This window comes from Rhyacophila brunnea, unplaced genomic scaffold, assembly GCF_057557595.1.
Source record: "Rhyacophila brunnea isolate RB1 unplaced genomic scaffold, BYU_Rbru_1.0 scaffold_1, whole genome shotgun sequence".
Taxonomy (NCBI): Eukaryota; Metazoa; Arthropoda; class Insecta; order Trichoptera; family Rhyacophilidae; genus Rhyacophila; species Rhyacophila brunnea.
Genome location: NW_028232751.1, coordinates 60,882,642 through 60,904,317, shown reverse-complemented (window position 1 = coordinate 60,904,317; position 21,676 = coordinate 60,882,642). Strand labels below are relative to the sequence as shown.

The 21,676-nt window shown below is 33.1% G+C and overlaps 1 protein-coding gene across 5 annotated transcripts in view; it reads left to right on the top strand.

The window, feature by feature from the left end:
* LOC147080027 (inositol polyphosphate-4-phosphatase type I A) overlaps positions 1 to 21,474 on the top strand; it is a 53,671-nt gene extending 32,197 nt beyond the window's left edge. For all 5 annotated transcript variants that reach the window (XM_085947714.1, XM_085947727.1, XM_085947720.1 and 2 more), the window contains 13 exons: positions 880 to 1,036; positions 5,241 to 5,598; positions 6,603 to 7,304; positions 7,828 to 8,025; positions 8,300 to 8,431; positions 9,159 to 9,516; positions 9,911 to 10,104; positions 14,751 to 14,962; positions 16,727 to 16,823; positions 17,435 to 17,624; positions 18,947 to 19,069; positions 20,215 to 20,350; positions 20,934 to 21,474. In XM_085947714.1, the coding sequence (XP_085803840.1) occupies positions 880 to 1,036; positions 5,241 to 5,598; positions 6,603 to 7,304; positions 7,828 to 8,025; positions 8,300 to 8,431; positions 9,159 to 9,516; positions 9,911 to 10,104; positions 14,751 to 14,962; positions 16,727 to 16,823; positions 17,435 to 17,624; positions 18,947 to 19,069; positions 20,215 to 20,350; positions 20,934 to 21,066 (2,990 nt within the window). In that variant the 3' untranslated portion in view covers positions 21,067 to 21,474. The remainder of the gene's footprint in view (positions 1 to 879; positions 1,037 to 5,240; positions 5,599 to 6,602; positions 7,305 to 7,827; positions 8,026 to 8,299; positions 8,432 to 9,158; positions 9,517 to 9,910; positions 10,105 to 14,750; positions 14,963 to 16,726; positions 16,824 to 17,434; positions 17,625 to 18,946; positions 19,070 to 20,214; positions 20,351 to 20,933) is intronic.
* The last annotated feature ends 202 nt before the right edge of the window (positions 21,475 to 21,676 follow it).

Here is a 21,676-nt window from a genome sequence, read left to right as displayed (position 1 = left end):
ACTGAATTTGTCCAGTGGTTATCGATTCACCGAGCGACACGTCCGGCCCATTACCATAATATCAGCTTGGTGACCTCTATCACGCTGCATAATCTTGTCTGCCCATAACCACTGGTAGCACACGTTGGTTGAACATTTCACACTTAGGCACAGTGGGAGGAGGTCACTTTTGAAGATACAAATGAGCAATTTTGTCATATGAAGCACTTAGTTTCAAAAGCCCCTAAAACGATTTTAGGTAGTTTTAAAGAAAATTAGATAAATGATTTTAGGTAGTTTTGAGAAAAATGAGAAAAACTCATATCTATTAAATCTGTGAACTTTATGTATTTATTTTTTAATTTGTTACATTCTAAGGAGTATTTTGGCTTTCCATTTTAGGGGTACTTGAAAAGCACACCCAACCATTTTAGCAGGTTTTGAAATTTACCCTAATTTTTGATCATGCGTATTGACGGTTTTTGGCATTTTTTAAAGTTCAATCTTTGGCCATCATATAGGTAATAAAAATATCCATCTAAATACATATCTAACTCAAAAATTTTCAAAAACATTTTGAGGGGGATTTGAAACCAGGCGCTTCATATGTCAATTGACATTTTTTATTATCCGAGATAGATGTAGTTGCTAAGCCATTCGATTTGAATTGAATTATTGATTGCTATTGCTTGACCAAAAAGTTTATCATTACTTTTTTCTTCAATGTATTTATCTTTAAACTTAGTTTGTGGGTTTTATTTGGAAATTCATATATCCTGTCCTAGAGCTCTTTTGGGTGTTTTTTGTAGACAACAATGTTATTTGTGAAGCGACATTGGTATAGGTACTCGGTGAAAATCATCATGTACAATTTAAATAATATAATATAATTATTTTCAGGGGATCCATATCTGGAATTTGCTCCCGTAAATCTCCACATCCAGAGGATGTGGGTGCACAACGACACATTGAACAAATCCGGCTTTTACGATTTAATTACTGTTGGGGCATTCACAGCGCACTGTCAAAAGTTTGGGAAAAGCGGAGGATTATTTAGGTGAGAATATTGTTCACTCAATTGAAATGAAAAGTTTATACTATATTGGTTATTGAAATCTATGTTTCATTTCGCCGGCCATATAAGAAACAGTCAGATTCAAGACCAGGGCATCCAATTAACCGAAGGAAAAATACTGCTAATAACTGGGTAACCGGTCTAAAAAACAGTCATATTTAAAAAATGCATTTTCAATATCATTTATTGCACACTTTTTTTTTCATTGACTGTACAATTCGATGTAGATTTAGCCGCCTTTATCACTCAGACTAGATAACCCTATCAGTGTTGTCAGTAATCTTATTGCCTACTTACAATAAAAGAGTTTCAGGGCTGTTTCGGCAGACGGTAGATCACTTTTTCGATTAGGATGATTGTATAGTGATTTATTCCCATTTAAGAATTTTGACTTTTGTTTACTTACAATATAATTTTTAGGGGATTAAGCAAAAAAACTAAACAAAACTATAGTAGTTTGCGCGAATTACTGATATCCATGTACCCCTCCAATCTTTCGTGTACTACCTGGGTACAACAACAGTTTGAGAAACACTAGTCTTAATAAGAATTGATAATTTTTTTGTTATTGTAGGAAAACATTTTCACTGCGCAACTATTATCAAGCCATAGTTTATTACCTTAAATGTCTAGTGACACCACATTAGGTGATGTAACGTACCCGCAGTTTTGTCATACGTTTACATAGACCTGGTTATCAATTTTATTGATAGACTTACAATAGCGAAAAATACATTAATCCATACAGCGTTGACGGCACAGCTGTTGTGTCCTCATTAGGTGACCATTAGATATAATTAGCATGTTATTTAAATGTGCTATTTAAATAGTAATTGAATGTTCTGCGGTTAATAATATTACGATATGCTTTTTCGGCTTTCACCATATTATGTTAATTAGTAATTAATGCCTATTCAATATTTTTTAAACCCATTGCAGGATCAATTTTCAAAGGTAAAATGACTAGATTAAAAAAAGTTTGCAACAGTGTGCGTTTTAGCGTTTTATTCCATTAATGCTAGAAACACATTACCTTCACATCACGTGAGCTCATGTGATTATAACCATCAGCACATACTTGAGATCAAGGCTGATGGTTTGGCGTGAAATGTGTGAGGTGACCTCGGTGTGGTTTTGATACATTTTGAGAGATTTTTCTGACTTCATTTTCGGCTCGAAATGTGCTACATGAAGGAAGCATCTGTCTTCAGTTTGAATACCAAATAAAATTACATTGTACACTGCCTGTGGAGCGAGCTTACTGTGAGTTCACATGACGTGAAGGTAATGTGTTTGTAGCATAAGAAAGCACTATTACTCGACGTATTAAATACTGAATAAAGCTATATTGTATACAATGATTTATGATTTTCCATTTTGTCACTTGATAAAAAACGAGATTGTATGTTTGTAATGAAGATATATTTGTAATATTGCATTGGCGAAACTGATTATTGTTGCAATAAAATTGTGCTTATTGCTGTATAAATAATTGTCCTCCACCAGATAATGACAGAGTCAGAATAATACATTTTGGTCGTCTGAATATGTTTGTAATATTTGAAATTAACTACTTCATTCAAACACTGACATATCCGTGATTATCGTTACATGTAAATAACCCCCACAGTTCCAATAGCACAAATACTGTCAAATATAAGCCGATTCCAAAAGATTGAATTAGTATCATAAAGGCAGTAATATGAACTTTTTGTATTACAACACTAAACTGAAGCCTATACTTCAGCTGAGGCATGGTCTAAAAAGATTGTGACTACGCGACGCGCAGATTATGTAAACGACGCGTGCAGAACAAAACATAATTTGTCATAAAAATTCAACATGCATCCATTTAATGTTATGTTTATTGTTATATTAGTAATAATAATAATATATTCATTGACATGTTTTCTTTTTTAAGTAAATGCGTAACGTTTTTTATCATCTTTACGCGATTAAAAAATGTATTCCTCCAACGCCATCACAGCTTGACTATCGCTCTCCGACTGGCAACGCGTCCGAAATTTCATCCCACCTATTGTTGAAAATTATTTGCCGTTTCACTGAAGTATGCTTTTAATAGAAATTCCAATACATTTTTAGTATAGTGAATTGGTAACTATAGATGTTCTGCATTGGTATCATTGAATATATTTGCGTAAATAAAATGTTGCTTTGCTTACTTATTGTAAAGGTACAGTTATTTGCATTTTTACATGATTGTTCATCTAAATCATTATGTATAAAAACTTTTTTTACACCTGTAACATTAATCTAAGTGTTTATAATATCTAAGTGCACCCCAGCAAATAAATTACTGTCTACAAGTCTGAACTTTGCTATAAATGAATCTGTAATTTGAACAAGTTACAGTTAATTGTAATCATGTTGCGAGCTTAATACTACAAGGTTTTAAATGTTCATACGTGTGAAAACAAACTCAACAATGAAGTAGTATTCTAAGCTGCCTCACTTTTACTTTTATTTTGGTAAAGACAAACACTTAAAACCTTGTAGTTCTCCACTCGCGATTAGCTATAGTACCCTGTTGTCACCTTCATTTTTATCTCAATAATAAAAGCCCAATCTGTTGAGAAGTATCTCAATATCTCTGAGTAGAGCTTCTAAACCTGTTATAACCGAAACCGGGTAACCGTGGGTTTTTAAATTAATTGATAACCGGGTAATTTCATACGGTTAACCGCCCTTCTTAGTACCTAAATAAGTATATGAACCAAAGAGAAAAACATAACCAAAATTTTGTTAAATCTATTTCAGGAACGTTACCTGCGTTAGTTATTATTATTACCTATCGTTTAAATGGATTATCTCCTTATTCTTATTAGTAGGTATTGCAGCGGCATTTTTGTTCCGTCAAATTTCTAAGAATAAAAATAATAACGTGACCCTTTAAAGGATTTCGCGTAAATACGGTTGAAAAGGTGTACCAAGGCCCACCGCCATTTATCTGTAGTGATGACCGGGGGGGTATCCACAACATCCTTGGGAAATCGAGTGCACGGGTCTTATGCATACATATTTTTACCTTCATAAAATATACCTACTCTTTTTAAATTTAATTTGTGTGAAAGAATTGAGCAAAACTGACGCAACAATTTTAACGGCAGAGGGAGTATTTCATTTTCTATTTGAGCAACTGAAAAAAAATGAGAATGCACTAAGCTCTGAATTGACTAAAATTTTAACTGAACGAATATTAGAATGACGAAATACACGTTTAGTTTCATAATTAAAATATTTACAAAATGTCAAAATCTCCTCATATGCAAAAGAAATAATGAAAAGGCTTTTTCCAAACAGACTCGTTACTTGTTGCAATGCGTAAAAGCATATCTTTCCAGATATATTAGGAGTAAAATGCCTTGATAAAGAACTGTTGCAGTTGCAAAACAAATTCAAAATATTTTAGTCAACGGGAAAACACACTCCAAAGCTAGAAAAAATGTATAAGTTCTTTGATGACAATTCGACCACGTCAACGGCTAGTGTACGATTGTTTTTAGTTGCAAACCATTTTTGCATAAAAATTCGAAGTTCTATGAACCACGAATCACTAGATGCATTGGTATTTTTAAAATACATATCTCTTTCAAAATAAGTAAATATATCGAATAAAATATATAAATTGTATGTAATTTATACTAAGTTTGATTTATTCTGATGTTTATTTTTTATAGCATAATGTACATGCACTATATTATACCCACTATGACTTTGCCATTTATTATTTTTATAGTGTACATACCTATGTGTCCCTATGTGAGTATGTCTGATTATCAAATGTATTTGTGATTTTACATTTTTACGAACTTATTTATATTTTTTTTTCTATATATATTTATAATCTATGTTGAATCTTGTATTCTAATATTTTAAAATACATTTAAATTTTACCTAATTATTTTGTTCGTGCATTTTATTATCTTTATAATTTATTATTGTTTTCATAATATGTAGATACTCAATTAACAAATAAATGCCCCTACGGACATATAAAAAAAATATTTCGGTTATAACCGGTTAGCCGGTTACTTAAGCCTAAATTAACTGTTAACCGGTTAGTATTTTTACCCCGGTTAATTGGAAGCCCTAATCTCTGAGCATATAATATCCGTATTTGAATTTATCTAATTTTTTAAATGCGAGTGTTTTCTTGACATTACAGGCTAGTGCAACAAATGAAAAACATTTCTTCACAGTCATCGGCCAACAGGTCCCCGTTCAATTGCCCACCTGGTACGCGTGTGCACATGGCGAGTGATGCAGTACTGGCCATAAAGCAGCTACGTGGTGAGGTGGTCAATGCAATGCGAGGATTGCTAGCCCTCGCCAAGGCAAGGCAGCCGGTCGGCATGATGCCACTAGCGGAGCAGATGATTACCAAGACCCGTGTACTCCTCTCTCTCTGGGATCCCGGCCTGGTCGAAGAGGCTCTGTCATTTATCGATCTGCACAAAACGCCAAATGTGGCCTGCGACACAAATGAAACTAATGATACACCACTCGTTAATGCACATCCTCTGGTAAATATTTCTTTTTGAAAACAATATGACGTGTTATTTTAAGAAAAAGTTTAATATCAACCTATATAATCAATAATTGTGTTAAAGGTGATATTCGTAGATTGACCTTTTGCGTATGTGTGACAGAATGAAAAACCGATAATGTTCGAGGAACATAATATGAGACCTTTAAAAACATTATTTTGCCAAATATTTTATTGAAAATACACAACATCTCGAAATTATCATATTAGACAATTATCTTCATTAAGTAGATATTGGTTGCCTTTATTAAATTTACAAATTAAATAATTATTAATAATATCAAATAGATTATAGGGGTCAAGCCAAGGTCTGAACAAAAATGAACTATAAGTACATGTGAGTAAGCATTCGGCACGCTTATATCTACGCTCTATGCGTTAGAGTAAGATAGAATTTCTACAGCTGAATTAAATGTTTTTTAAAAACGTAGCGTAAATATGGATTTGACTGATTACATTCATTTAAAAACTACGAGCAAGTGTTGCTGAAATTTATTGTTTTTGTGTTAAATATAAAGTTAGTGGTAATTATTTTTAGTTATTTTAGTAAACATGGTTAACTATGTTGTGTTTAAATTTGGTAACCGTACTGAGAAGCAACACGATGGTAGAACGTTTCATAGTTAAGTTGATAATAATAAAATCGAGGTTCTACTGTGCGTTATACGCGAGAAACAGCTTTAATTGCCGAACAATAGGCGCTCTCTATAATATCATTACTCTGAGGGTCAAGCTTAGTAATTTTGACTACCTACCCAAAGTGGTTATTATTTAAATAATATTGACTAATTTTAGAAAATGCAGACTCAATGAAATCATCAAATCATTTTATTGCATAGTTTTAAAAATGTTGTGACAAATGAAATAGCTATTGACTTTTGTGATACTGCAATATAACTGCAGTCCGATTATGTATATTATTTTAATAAATCAATTAGCATTGGCTTTAACTTAATCTATTTATTTTTTTTTATATTTCAGGTATTATCTCCTTTCAAGCGTTTAACACAACAACTGAGCCTGATGGATCTTAAGAGCCCAGATATTGAGGACTTTGCGACACCTTCGACACCGCAGAATAGTTCCTACGCTTGGCCTCAGACGGCTAACGAAAACTTTATTCCTTCTTCCATAAGTAGCAGCGTGCCAAATGCAAACTCGATGGTATTTCCTAAATGCATATCGGATAGTTCTAAAACTACAAATAAGTCTTCCAGCAATGTAATGTGCCACAGTCTGTCAAATTTTACCGACAGAAATACCGATACGTTTAAAACTGGTAAAAACAAAGATCTAATATTTTACAATCACCATTTTGAAAATGCCGATGAACAATTGGGTTTGTGCGAATTTAAGAGTCTCAATTTTTGCATTGATGAAACTGTCAAATGTTTAACACCCTCGAAGACGGAAGATGCAACTAAGAAAACTGCAACTGGACCGCTAAAAACTAACGCAAAAACTTCACCGATATCTATGCAACGGCACAAGAGTGACCCGTCTCCCATCAACACAAGGAAATTATCAAGCAGTAATGAATTTTTGAACGTGAAAACTGACAGTGAAAACTCTTCGCATAATAGTGCTACAGGCTTAGATAACCATAACGACAATGCCAATTTAGAAGATGTCAACTGCCTCGATAACAAAAACGAAGAAGACGTGAACTTGAATGCCAATCAGGTATGGAAAGAATACATCGTTGTGATTTTGTTTGTACATATTTCCTTCACCTCACGACATGTAGGTATGTGACAAATATTATCCTCTTGGTTGTCAGTAAATGTCGAAGGATGATGAATAGTTTCAAGTCTTGAGCATGATTATTTCACAAATATACCTATTGTTGGAACAGTTAGTAATTATTCACTTGTGCACTTGTAGAACTATAATGAAACAATTTAACCTTCAACATGAGCAGCTGCGATTTCTTCTAGTGTGTAGGAATGAGGCAGGGATAATGCAATTATTGTTACGGTTGCTATCATCGACTATACTTACATCAACAATATTGTATCCCTTTCTCTCGCCGGCACTTCCTCGTCTTGTTTCATGCTAAAAGTACAGCAGCGATCTCTCGCCAAACAAATTATATCCATCCCTTTGAAGAGTTATCAAGTGATTTCAATTATCGTATTTAAAATATATTACCCAATTTTTTGCTTGTTTGAAAGAGTTACTTATGGAAACATAATTTTAATTTTAGTGGAAAGGATGTACAGACACAGAGGATTTCGTCGGCTTGATAAATAACAAAAACGATATTGTCTCCCGCCAATTTTTGGACGTGACCGCTATGTCTAGTTCGCCGTCAGCCAATTATTATCAACCAAATGATGAACCTGAACCTTGGGACTTAACACAACTAAATGTCGAAGCCAGTGTCATGTGCTTAGTCAGCAAGGTAAAATAATACATCCGTCTATTTCTCTCTTTCTTCCCTCTTCTGATGACTTTAAACATTAATAAAAATGCACCGCACAATATTTACTAGTTGAAAAAAGCCAGGTTGAAAGATCAACAGATTAACTTTATATCATTTTAAATCAATTTTCATTAACTTCAAAATCATAACTACTGCGATCCCTCCTAATATTAGCATCTGTTGGCAACTGTTGAAATGAATTAAATTAAATAGGCTTACATTTGTTAATAGTTATTTATTTGTTTTATACCAGGTAAAATTTCTTTGTGGGCGCTGTGGTAGCCCTGCTGTTAGACTCCGAGGTCAGAGAGTAAATATGTCGGGGACATCAGCGTCGCACTTTTCTAAAACTTCTAATAATGCCAACAGAAAATCTGAGGATACGGTAAGGACTCCTTATGTCACTTCTTACTGGATGCGTATAATTTTTAGATACCAAAAAAAATTAAAAAAAATATTTTCTGTATAGGCGCACATATATACACAAATATAACAAATTATGAAAGTGAATCTGAAAAAAACGATTACTGAGTTATTAAGACATTAATTAAATTGAATGCAACATTTCACATTGCAGATTCATTTATAGCAAACTTAACATTGTTATTGCAAGGAAAAATCTAAAATTGCACACATTTCAACACAATTGTTCCAATGTATGGAAAATTAATTTGTATGCTGCTACCAATTAAACTTACAAAATATGAAACACCTCAGAAACATACTTATTTATTGAATAAAAAAATATTTTGATATGCAATAATAATATTATCAATTATAACACTTTACATTAAATTAATTTTCCTATTCATTTCCATACTTTTTTTTTTTTTTTCGACCATGTCCGATCCTGATAGGATCATATGGGCCTCCACAAAGTGGAGGTTTGTATTGACAGATTTTGTTTTTTACCAGAAATGGATGTCAGCCACTTGCTCAACCTATTACCATACTATCTTCCTCTTAAATGGTGACTGTAACTTGTACCTAAGTTTCCAATGACATCTTGAGAGATCTATTGCTTAATAAAATTATCTTTTAATATTTTATTTTATGTTCGAGTTATATGAAATTTTCATTATAATTTTTGACATTTTAACTTGCTTTTACAGAATATTGTCACAAATCAACCACTGATTGGAAAGATGAGCAATTTAGTGAACACGGAGGAATCTAGAAACGTTAACATGACCACAAACAATAAACAGGCTAAAGATGTCGCCGATTATAATGAGAGTAAAACCTCGTCCACAGACAACTCTTCACCTGAATACATACACATTCCATTGAAGGACTTTCTCACGTCTTCGGAGGACAAAAAGAAACGTAACGTTGGCAGCAATGAAGATATAAACCGAAATAAAAATGATAAGAACCCAACTTCAGTTGCTAATGATGCTGATGAAGCTCTCAATAAAACTGTTGACACTGTCAATAGGGTCGTAAAGAAAGGAAACAAATTTACTGACGGTAATGACAACATAATAAAAAGAAGTATTGCACTAATTTCAATATGTAAATATTGTTTAATTTCACCCCAATTTAAAATATGCACCAGAGTTAAATAATTTGTCTTAAAAATCCTGCTTTTGTGCATTAAAAAAAGAGCCATTATTATGATATAATATAATGAATATTGACAGTTCTTTTGATCTACGAACACTCTTTCGTAACAAATCATTGGCTTTATATTCCGGTGTGGATCTCGACTGCCTTCTGGACGTTTCTTAATAGTGATCCTGTCTATCTCATCTCCGTTTAATTAAAGATTATTGAATGGTATAAACGTAAATGTACAACAAAGTGTCTAGTCAAATATGTTCATTACATCCCAAAATTCAAGAATATGAAATTTTATTTGCAGGACTTAACTTGGCAGATGTATCAGATTGGGCAGCTGAACTGCGTCCATCCATGCGGAAGTTGAGGCAGGCCATGGACGGACTATTAAAAGGCGGAAGACTAGCCCACGCAGTACTCAGGATAAGGCAAGACCAGAATGCATTACAACAAGCAATATCATTGCAAGTTCGCCGTGATATTTGCTTCTCACAAGCGGTATGTTGATTAGTATTGTGACTTTTGTAGTAAGGTGCATTGGGGTAATTCCGACAGAAATTTCTATGAGATGACTAGAGGTTATATATTTCGGTTAATTATTCAAAGTGTTTTATATTTACTGCCATTATTGTTTTACCCCTGTGTACTTAAAGAAAAGATGTATGATAAATATATATTAGATTCTTGAATATATAGTTGGGTTCTTTGAATTGAGAATTTGAAATATTGAGTCATTTTTTTTTGGCATTGGGGAAATTACGAACTATCTTGGGGTAATTCCGAAATTATTCAAAAGTTGATTTTATTGCACTTTGACCAAAGGTTTACCTTTCTTTTTCGACCGTAATTACTCCTAACACAAAATATCATCAATTTTGTTAATAGTTTCCATAATCCCTAACTTTTGATACTATTAGTTCGGAATTACCCCAAAAAAAGATAGTGGTTCTCAACATTTCAGTTAAGTACTTAGGATTATAGGGATTGTGGAACGGGATGGAGCAGAGCAGGTTTATTCCCGGTTGTCACTACCAGTTTTGTTCCCACCGGTGACAAATAATGAGAAAAAATATCTCAATATGACACAAGTACCTACCACCTTAAATCAATAAAATAAAGACGAGGAAAATCAAAGAAAGTGATAATTTTAAAAATCAATTTTTATTTGAGTCTACATTCTCATTTGCCTACCTTGATAGAACAATATTTTTTATAAAGATGTCTTTTGTTTACTTACTGCTTTTTGCATAGCAAAATAAACTTTCTTCATACCCATACAATTAAATTAGTCAACATTAAAAATGGTAAATCAAAGTCGGAACTTGTCTTTTTAATCATTTTCATCTACTTTTATGGCATAAACTTATAATTTATTCCTGCTAGCAAACCTAAAACTAAAATGCGGGCTACACTGTTAAAAAAATATAACAGGATTGATTAAGACACGGTCTGAAAGCCTCACATATACATAATAATGATCTATTGGTTTGGTACGCAATCAGTCAAAATAAATTCTATCTTTATCATTACATAAGTAATATTCTTTTTCATCAGCACTTTTTTGTGTATATCTATCCTCTTCACTATAATGACTCTGGAACTTTGTCACTATCTTTTCTTTTGGTCGTAATAAAGGTTAGCTACTGCTGTGGTCTCATAGTTTTTAAGAAGTTGATAGAGAAGTATGTTTCCTCATGTTTTATTATTTCTTCTATGAACCCAATATAGTACCTCCATTTTTTTCTGATTGAATATCTGACAAGCACTGAATCATTTAATTTGTAATTTTCCTTCTTCTTGAGGGTCTTTTTCTTGAGTTTTGTATACTATATCTTTATTTTTCAGTTTTAGTAGCAGTTGTTCATCTTTGCCCTTTTCTTCTGAGTCTTCTCTAGTTGTGATATTTTTTTTCCATTTATAAAAACATCAACGTTGTCTTTGTCATCTCTTTCAATGTGTCTTTTCTCTTCGTTTTTTTTGTCTGTTTTATCCGCTTGATTTTCTTTACCTTTACTTTTTTTGCCAACACCTTTACTATTAGTACAGAGAGAATTTGAATCGTTGTTGGTGAGCATCTTTTCGTCAGTTAAACTTTCACCATATTTCACATCTTTTGTTTTTTTTGTGACCTTGGTTCTTCCATGTATATTTTTAAATCATCTTCAGAGTATTCACCCATCAATACTTCAAAATCAAGATAATCTATAATATCAGAATCGCTATATTCGCTCATGATGTCGGATACACTAGTTATGCTGTTAAGTGAAGGCTGGTGTTACCGCACTTACCCAAGATTATATATAATAGGACGTGCGATAGCTTCTTATTAGGACGACGCTAAATTTACTTACTTTAATATTAATTTAATGAAGTATATTTATGTACATCTAAATTAGATATAATTTTAGTATCTTTACAGATTGAGAAGCACTGCCAATTACTATGAAAAATTTAAGTGGGCTATTGCGGAATGAATATATATCGGAATAACCCCAAAGGGGTATTTCCGAAAAAAAATTAAAAACAGAGCTAGGACATTGTGTTCCTCTCACAATTCGTAAAAAAACGACAATCTATCGTAAAAGCAATCACTTATTCAAATAATTTACCAGAATTCCGAGATATGTAAGTTGGGGTAATTACGAATCAGCAAAAATGGCGCGAAAAACACTTCTCCGAAAAAACTTGATGGTATGCACGCATTGTTGACACTAGCGACTAGCGACGACTGTCGAGGCGAGCACAATGAACATGGTGTCTCGACTAAATGTTGCCAATAGGAAAATATCGCTTCGATTGGTAGAATTTTTGAACTTTCGGAATATACCCATATTCGGAATTACCCCAATGCACCTTATCTTATTTTCATGCAGTAAAATTTTAAATTATGAGTATCACTTTCTTTATCAAGATTTGAAATTATATATAGTCGAACTTGGTTATTACGAGGAAGATGGGACCGGTTGAATTTGCTCGTTATAAGCTCGTTATATCAGAGAATAGGTATTTTTAAATGAGCGGTCACATAACACAAAAAGTCAACAAAGCTGAAAATAAAAAATCTAAAAACCATCGTAAAAATCCCCGAAACAAGCGTGGCATTCATAAACTACAAAAGAAGTTGTTTATTGTAATGAACGCTGGTAGGTACTTAGACACTTAACTAGTGTCATAAACGTAATCCGACCCCAGCGGCATCCTGTCCGATCGAATTTTATTGCTTAGGGTCGAAATGTTTTTAAACGATCGATACATTAACAGTATTTTAGCTCAGTATATATGATAAGTTGCTCGTTATAACAGTGAATAAATGTATGGAGAAAATCATAAACCAAAATGTCAACGAATTTATCCTCATTACATCTGAGATCTTGCTATGTCCGAGATCGTAATAACCAAGTTCGACTGTATTTATATTTTTGGCGGAAAACGTCTTACTCTGGGGGTCTTATTCTATCAGTGTTTCCCAACATGGGGCGTACGCCCCACCGGTTGGCAATTTGAATGTTTTTGGGGGCAACGTGCAAATCGTTAATATTTGTTACATTTTTTTGTTGAAAAATGCATTTTCGAAATAATTTTATTGATATTGCAACCCTGACTTTCCGAAAAAAAGACGGCAGCACTGTTATATTAGATTTGTACTTTTCCTTATTATTTTTACTGTAAAATGGCAGGAAAATGAAGGAGAAATTGGAAAAAAAATCAACAATACATTCATTATTCTCTTGTTTGGTAACTATAAAATTTTGATTGGAGGCATGGAGATTTTTGAAGCGTAGAAGTGAGGCATGGCACAAATATGGTTGGGAAACACGGTTCTATGGAGACCCATATGATTTCTTATGATTGAACATGGTCAAAAAAAATAGGTTCCATAAAGATGTAGTCTGTTGAATTACCGATTTTAATTTAGAATTTGATATTGAATTAACATAAATAACACACAATTAAATTTGTTTTGATGTTATATAAGTGTTTTAAAAATCCGTGAATTTCATTAAATTATATCTGTTATTTAAAAATCTATTTTTAATAACATAATAATTATCAAGAGAAAAAAAAATTTACATGCATTCAATGTTGATTGTTTTTTTACCGAAAATGCAGTATGACAGGAGGCAATAAAGAATTTTCTATCATAATATAAGCAAGATGTAAAGTAATATGTTTTCATATTAAAATGCATTTCAATAATATTGTCATAGTTGGTACTTTAAAGGAAAACACAAAAAATCTTGTACACACCCAAAAAGATTTTCAATTCCGTTATTCTGGGATCACGAAATCGGGCAGGATTCTGGGATTACAAACCATAATAAAATTAATTGGGAGGTAATAACTATAGCATGGTGTTTTCACAATATAAATATAACAGGCTTAAAGCAGAATCTGTCTCTGTACGCACAACCTGAGGAATTTGCGCATACCATGTCATGAACCACACCTGTAAAGCTTACGGGGTTTAATTGAAACACCACTGTGCCGATTGCAACCATATTTGTGTAAAGAAAACTTTTCAAGGCTGATTATCCCAGTTTTGCAAGCGATGATTAAAGTTTAACCCTTCTTACGCGGCAACTGACCAATACCCAATATTTATATATAGCCAATACGCGCGAGTCATCCGCGCGTCAGCGACTAAAGTCATTTCGATTTTCGTTTGCCTAGTACTGCTTTCGGCCAGGCGCGAAAAGTTTGAATATTGATTTTATTTATTCATAAATCATCCTTCTCCTAACATCTGTCAATGTATAGACTAAACTTTTGTTCTATCTAATTTAAATAAATATTTTTCGGGAGCGTGTCTCGGATAAAACAAATATCCGTCATCGGGTCACTTCAAATTTGCCGCGTATATTGGCGTTATCGCTTCTCAGTGCATGTGCGCCGAATACATTTTACTGACGCGTTTGTAACGAAATGATGAAGATGTTATACAGCATACTGAAAATCAATTTATGATTATAAAGTATGTTAGAAATTAATTATAAAATGTATATTATGTTTGTGTGTCCAATTCAATTAAAAATGTTTTTATAGGACTTGTTAGAATGAAATCGTTACTCATCAACAAAATAGGAAAATCAAAATTGTTATATCTGCTTTTACATAATTATTTATGAATAACAAAATGTTTTCAGCTGACTTCATTAGTGACTGGATTGTTATGTTGGTTATGGAGTACCAATGTGGATGTCGTCATAAGCCTTCTGAAATCCGGCCTCGGACCGCTGTGCTGTGTGGAAGGCCTTCTTAGTCTTCAGGGTGCGGAAGTTGCCATGTGGGGTGACATGGTCATTGCTATTGAAGATTTGCAAACTGTCGTGTTTCAATTGACCGGATGGAATCACAGGTACCAAAGAAACTGTTATACAGGTCACACAGAAAATCAACTCAAATTTTCAATATAAACTCTCACATACAACAATGTTTTTGAAGTTATACTTCTTTAGGAGCGTTTGGAAAATCATATCAAAGTGTATTTGTATGTAACACATAATTTATTTTTTCACATGAAAAAAATTGCACTCGATTGGATTCGAACCACGATTGTTCGGTTATCAGCCGAACGCACTGCCTTTACGCCACAGTATGATAATGCAATCCTGATAATTATACAGTATAATATTATAGTTTTGAATTGTTCCGTTACCTAGTCAGCGAATTTAATATTATATGTACGAAGAATTGTTCCGTTGCCTAGGAAACGAATTTATTATTGTTGACCAAAATAAAATAAAAACAACGAGAAATAATTACTTAAATAATTTATTTAGTGATATAAGTTAAAGTGTCTAGAAATAAACCAGCGGCACTCCAATAAGCGGCCCTCCTTTATTCTAGTTTTTATTGATATGGGGCTATTAAAACGTCAATTCTATCTTACATCATACTTTATTATTTGACAGATCTGAAACATGACGTCTCGCGCTATGATGTGATCATAGCCGACCATAGTGACCATAGAATAAGGAGTATGGATTATTTTGCTTGGTGAAAAATATTCTTTCGCGTTGTGAACTGTACCTACTCCTTTTTATATGTGATTAGCTATCAAAACTAAGCCTAATATTTTTAAGTGTGATAGGTACGTTACTTTTGTTTGGTTTAGTTTATGTGAAAACTATTTTCTAACTGTTTGAATATTTTTGTTTGATGTGAATTTTGACTAAGGCAGTGTGCGATTATTTTATTTTGTTACGCCAAAGAAGTATAACTTCTAACGCGCGTACATAAGTACACACACCAATTTTTTTTTATCTTTAAAGTTTGTTAATATATTACACAAATATGAATGGCAATCGAACGACCCTAGTGACTGAAGCAATTTTAATACAATCAATAAACGGTGCGGTCAGTTTTGTCGACCACTCTTATTATATATTTTTCATGTTACCCTCTATATGTGCCAGGTCAGTATCATGTTCAATAATAATTATGTGTACTAAATTACATGGATTCTATCATTGATCTGTGTTTACTATTTCACTAGAATAAAGTCAGATCAATTAGAATTTAAATACAAATTTATCTAGTACCCTCAGTAGATGATATTAATTTTCTAAATTGACGATAATAATAATTGATTTCATTAATAATTAAGTTCGCTCTAACAGTTATATGTATAAGAAATATTTCAATTAAATTAAAATAGCAGAGAGACAAAAGGAATGATAATATTTAGGCAGTTTGCTTCATTTGCAATATGGTAATGGCCAAATGCATAGATTGGACTTCGTGGCGACCGGGTCGGACGGCCAGACAGCTGGGTGGACCGTCTTGAGCAGCTCTTCCCTTTCCGTACAAATTTTAGGACATTCTCAGAAAATTTGGTTTGTATCCTGTATTTCTCTGCCACATGGACACGTTGAACGGATATGTTCTGACAATAATAATAATTAACACTTCGCTTATTTTTCTCACTTCCATTAAGTCGCTGATTTCGGCAGCGTAAGGTTAAGCATTGCTGAAGACCACTTAAGTATGACTATGCATTTGGCCATTAGTTCTTTAGCAGATAGACCTTAAGAGTTCTGACCGAGAGAGCTGTTAAATTTGATGACTGCCAACATGAACGATGCCTAATATTATCTCTAATGATTTGATATTGTTTCAGTGGTGCAGCTATGCCGTATATATCAGGGTCAAGGTCATCGCTTACTGTAACCCTACCTGTTGCCAGTAACATGTATTCGCAATTGCCAAATAAACAGGTGAGTAAATCATATCTTATTACCCCACAGAATCAATGTTGACAGTATTCACCGGTTTGTTTCTAATCGCACAGGCGTAATGAAAAATAATGCCACATTAGTTGCGCCGCCGCTAGAGACCCCGGACGGCCGCGAGCGGCGCTTCGGGGATGACGTGTAAACCCGCGCCCAGCAATTTATTTTGATAATTCTATAAATATTAACACATTTCAAGTTGTTCTATAATTTGTCTTTAATACTTAAGCAGAGACAAGTCGTTTATTTTTGTAGTCTTGATAATGTGCATGAGCAGTTTTTATTAGGTATGTAAAGTAAGTTCTCTTCGTCAAAATGGTTTTCCGATATTCCTTCTGAGAATAATGTATTCTTACAATTAATAATTTAAAAAATATGTTTCCACCTTCAACACCGTTTTAGAACATTTTTTATAATAAATGTAGAGTTGTCACTTCATAACTTTGCACTCCGTAATATATCTTATTGAATATATTTCCTATTTATTTATTACTACATACATATATTAATACAAGTGAATATCATTTGATCTAATTTAATGCGAGGTAATCAGTCGAAGAGGCATATAGAGATATAAGAGTTCTTATTTTTTCCAGGCTGCGTCGTTTACAATAACACCTGTTTATTTCAATATTGGTATCAATGAAAAAGCCACAATCGCTGAGTCATTTGGTGGTACAAGTCTTCAAGAGAGATCCAATGTTGACAATTTTGACCGTCTGAACGAGTATTATTTACGTTACCGCAAATTAAACTTGCCATCAAATAATATTCATGTTTCAAGAGGTCAGTATACAACATATTTATAATGGCATAGACCTTTTAAACCCAATGACGGTCCATTCATTGAAGTTAAATTATGATACGCAAGTCTATATTATTATTCAGTCAAACATGACTGAGAAGTGCTTGTAGAAATTAATATACGGTAGGCACTCGGTAATCCGGCACCCATATTTTTTCACCTATGCCGGATTGTCGGTAATGCCGGATTATTGGATTTCTATAGGAAATAATAAATAATCTATCATGGTCTAACTCAATGATACTCAACCTTTTTTTTCTTCGGGCCAAATACATATATTTGTAAAGTATCGCGGGCCGCATCACTACTGGTGTGATGAAAAAAATCATGAAACCCCCCCTTTTTTACAAAACATTTTTGAGATTTTAATAATATGCGTGTTTTTTAAATTAATCGTGTGCAATAGCAACACTTTTATACCAGATAAGACGAAACGAATCTCAAGATATACGAAATTCCTGATAATAAATGTGTTTCGGGCCGCACATAAAAGCTTAAAGGGCCGCAGGTTGAGTATCGCTGGTCTAACTGGTGGAACGGCTCTCCGCTCTGTAATCCGGCAGTTTAATGTGAAACCTGCCGGATCATAGAGCAGGAGAGCTGAGTTGCAAAATGCCAGACTATTCGATGTGCCGGATTGGTGAACGCCGGATTACCGAGCGCCTACTGTATGTGGCAAATTTATTATTCCTAGGAAATCAAAAAAAAAAAAATTACACCCTTCACTACAAATGAGACACCATTACCAAAACTATAATTTATTTCAATTTCAACTTACATTCTCTTTTATATACTATGAGCACTGGTTTATTTGAAAAAAAAAATACGTATGAAAGCAGTTATAATATGAAGCGTCATTTTCAAAAACTGATATGATAGACAGAAAAACTGACACATATGGTTAAAATCTAAGAAAAAAAACATACATTTTATGTTCAATTTCCTCATCTGTTGGATTGCTATATTATATTACTCCCTTCTAGGTTAATTTTCATTTGTACAATGCACATGACCTAGCCTATGCGGTCTCACAATCCCAATTGAAAAAACTGTGCTGCAATCTTCATACAAACCATAGAGCTCAGCATTGTATCTCCTTTGCCAGATGTTACCAACATGTCTTATTTATTGAACATTAATAATTGTGGGTAGGCTACTAAAATTAAAATGATAATATTGTAGGCAACCCTTGGCATTATTATTGTGCTTCCTTAAAAAATATATTTAATTTATTTTATTGTTATAGCTCTACAAGTATGTTGGATATTGGCTGTAATTTTAATTTATTGTTGTGTTATTCCAGTATCTTCTGGACTAAGACCTCTCGCTGACGTAATAGATTCTCTACGGAATGCAATTTATACACGAGTGAATAAAAATGTAGAAATATTACAACTCGCCGCTCATGCTACTAGACGAATGAATGGTATGTTTTTGTTTCTATAATATATAAAGAGTGTTTCGATAAGAACGAACAGTTTTGTTTTTTGATAATAAGTAAAGTGACAGTAATATTTGTGATTTTTTATCTATTGTAACAGTCTGATACATGGGGATTATGTACAGTATGTAACATTGTTCAAACAGCTACTTTTGGTCCTCTGAAAGATGATCATTCTTTTGGCCATGTTTTCCATAACTTTTGCCCATGGATCCGGCTCTATTGCCGGATGATGAAGTGCAGGATATTATGTTTGAGATCAGGAATAGTGTCTGGCTTATAAGCGTAGACTTTAATTCTGAAATAACTCCAAAGAAAGAAGTCTTGCAGTGTTAAATCTCGGAAATCAGTTAACGTTGCGAAAACAGGAAACATGGTCTGCAATAACTCCCGTGCTTTGCACGCGTTATATCCGGTACTGCCATTCTTCTGAAACCATACGTTTTCCAAGTCCAGTCTGTCCGATTCGTGCAAAAAAGTGTAATATGTCACGGTATTGGTTGCCATCCACCATCAGTGCAATACCAAATAGCCAAAAAGATAACACTGTGTGATTAGGTCCCGACACTCTAAAATTTTTTAAAATAAATAAACACAGTATATCACGAAGTCGAAATTATGAAAATGACAGTTTTCTTTCCATAAGGAAAAGTACCAAAAAAAAAATACACTATAAAATCATAATATTCAAGCCATGTAAGTAAGATAAAATCAGATATGCCGAATACAAGTGAACAGGGATTCCTATGAATATATTAAATTATTTAAAACAATCGGCCGATGCTAGTATAATGGGTGCAAAGTGCAGTGTGTATATATGCTCACTTTATATGGCTGGCCTCGCACGCACAGAATTGTACACTTGTGGCATACATCCGATTAATGCACTTAAGATTTCATTTTAAGAATCACGGATTTCTGTTTGAATTGCGGCTGACAGATATGTTAATTTAGGTACAAAATCTGTGTACAACTTTTCTTCGGTAAAATTGGATTTAAAACATATTAGGTTCTCAGGTATAGATATTAAAAGTGAAAGTTCTATAAAAATATCATTGTGATGCTTGATTTGATAACGGTAGATTGTGTTATATTTAATACTAATATCATATTGTTTATATTCAATTCAGGAATTAGATTAACATCCTGTAAAAGTGCCAAAGATCGAACGAGCATGTCGTGCACACTGGAACAGTGTAATATTCTAGCTACAGAATATCACCTTGCCGAACATGAATTCAACAGGGCATTAGACTGCATGCGGAGGTACGTATTGAATTTGAAAACATGTATTCTGGAAATCAAATGGAGATAACCTGGTATATAGTCTTCTATAGAGCTAAGTCAGATACAACTACCGCAAACTGGGAACTTAATGACTACTCAGCGAGATCCACACATTCGACATAATGGACCTCCCATCGAAACTGTGAGAAATGCAGTCCACAGTGTCGATCTGGTACATTTAGTTGTACTGTTGCATTGATAGAAATATTGATAATTTGCAAGTGCATGCAATTTAGCCAGTTTATTTAGTCACTCATGACCCATTCATTATTGATCATATAATTTTGATCTTTCTACTGCACTCACCGATATGGTTAAAAAAATTGAATGACAATAATTAATACTGTGTGTTAATCGATATTTGTAAAACAATGAGATTTGTTATATACATTGTCAACAATTAATTAATTTAGTCAGCATTTGCACAATATCATCTTGCATTGCAAACAAGTCATTCATTTTTTGGAACAGTTGAAAATAGAGGCCCCTAAAATAAAAACTGCCCTCTGAAAATTTAATATTTTTATTTTGTAATTTATTGACTGTTATGTTAATATTGCAGCGAGGGGTGTCGACGGGAAAATACCTACAAGAATACTGGCGTAAGAAAATATGCTTTTAATAAACTTCAATTAATGGCTCTTCCAAAGGCTTACAGGCCTCCACCAGGGACTTACGGATCAGCACAAACCTAAAATAATAATACATATTATATATGACTGGAAGGTATACTTACATAGATATAAATGAGGGATCTCGAAATAAAAAAAGGGCAGTTTCCATTTTTGAAAAATGTTGGTATGTATTTATGTCAATAAAACTGGCTTATTTCTTTTTAATAGGTATAATTTCTAAAAAAAAGTAATGTAAAATGTTATATATTATTAGTATACAAACATTTTAAAATACTTTTTTCAGAAATTATACGGATTAGGAAGATATAAGACATTTTTAATGACTCACTAACCTTTTACAAAAATAGAAACTTCCGTTTTTGTTTCTAATGCCCTTTAATAAACATTTGATTCCAATACTGAATCATTCACCAAAATGCCATGCAAGTATTAAAAATTAGTTAAAGATAATAAATAACCATATTAAAAAAAAACCAATAGTAATATATTTATTAAAAAAATACATTTTTATGTTTTAGATTAGAGATCTTTTCTAAGATAAAATACCTATTTATATTAACAAAATAATTATTGCCAAATTGATGGGAATAAAAATATATCAACAATTAGTTGTATTTTATTTTATACCACTTTATATAAAAACTGCGTGCGAAGTGAAAAGGGTATGTTT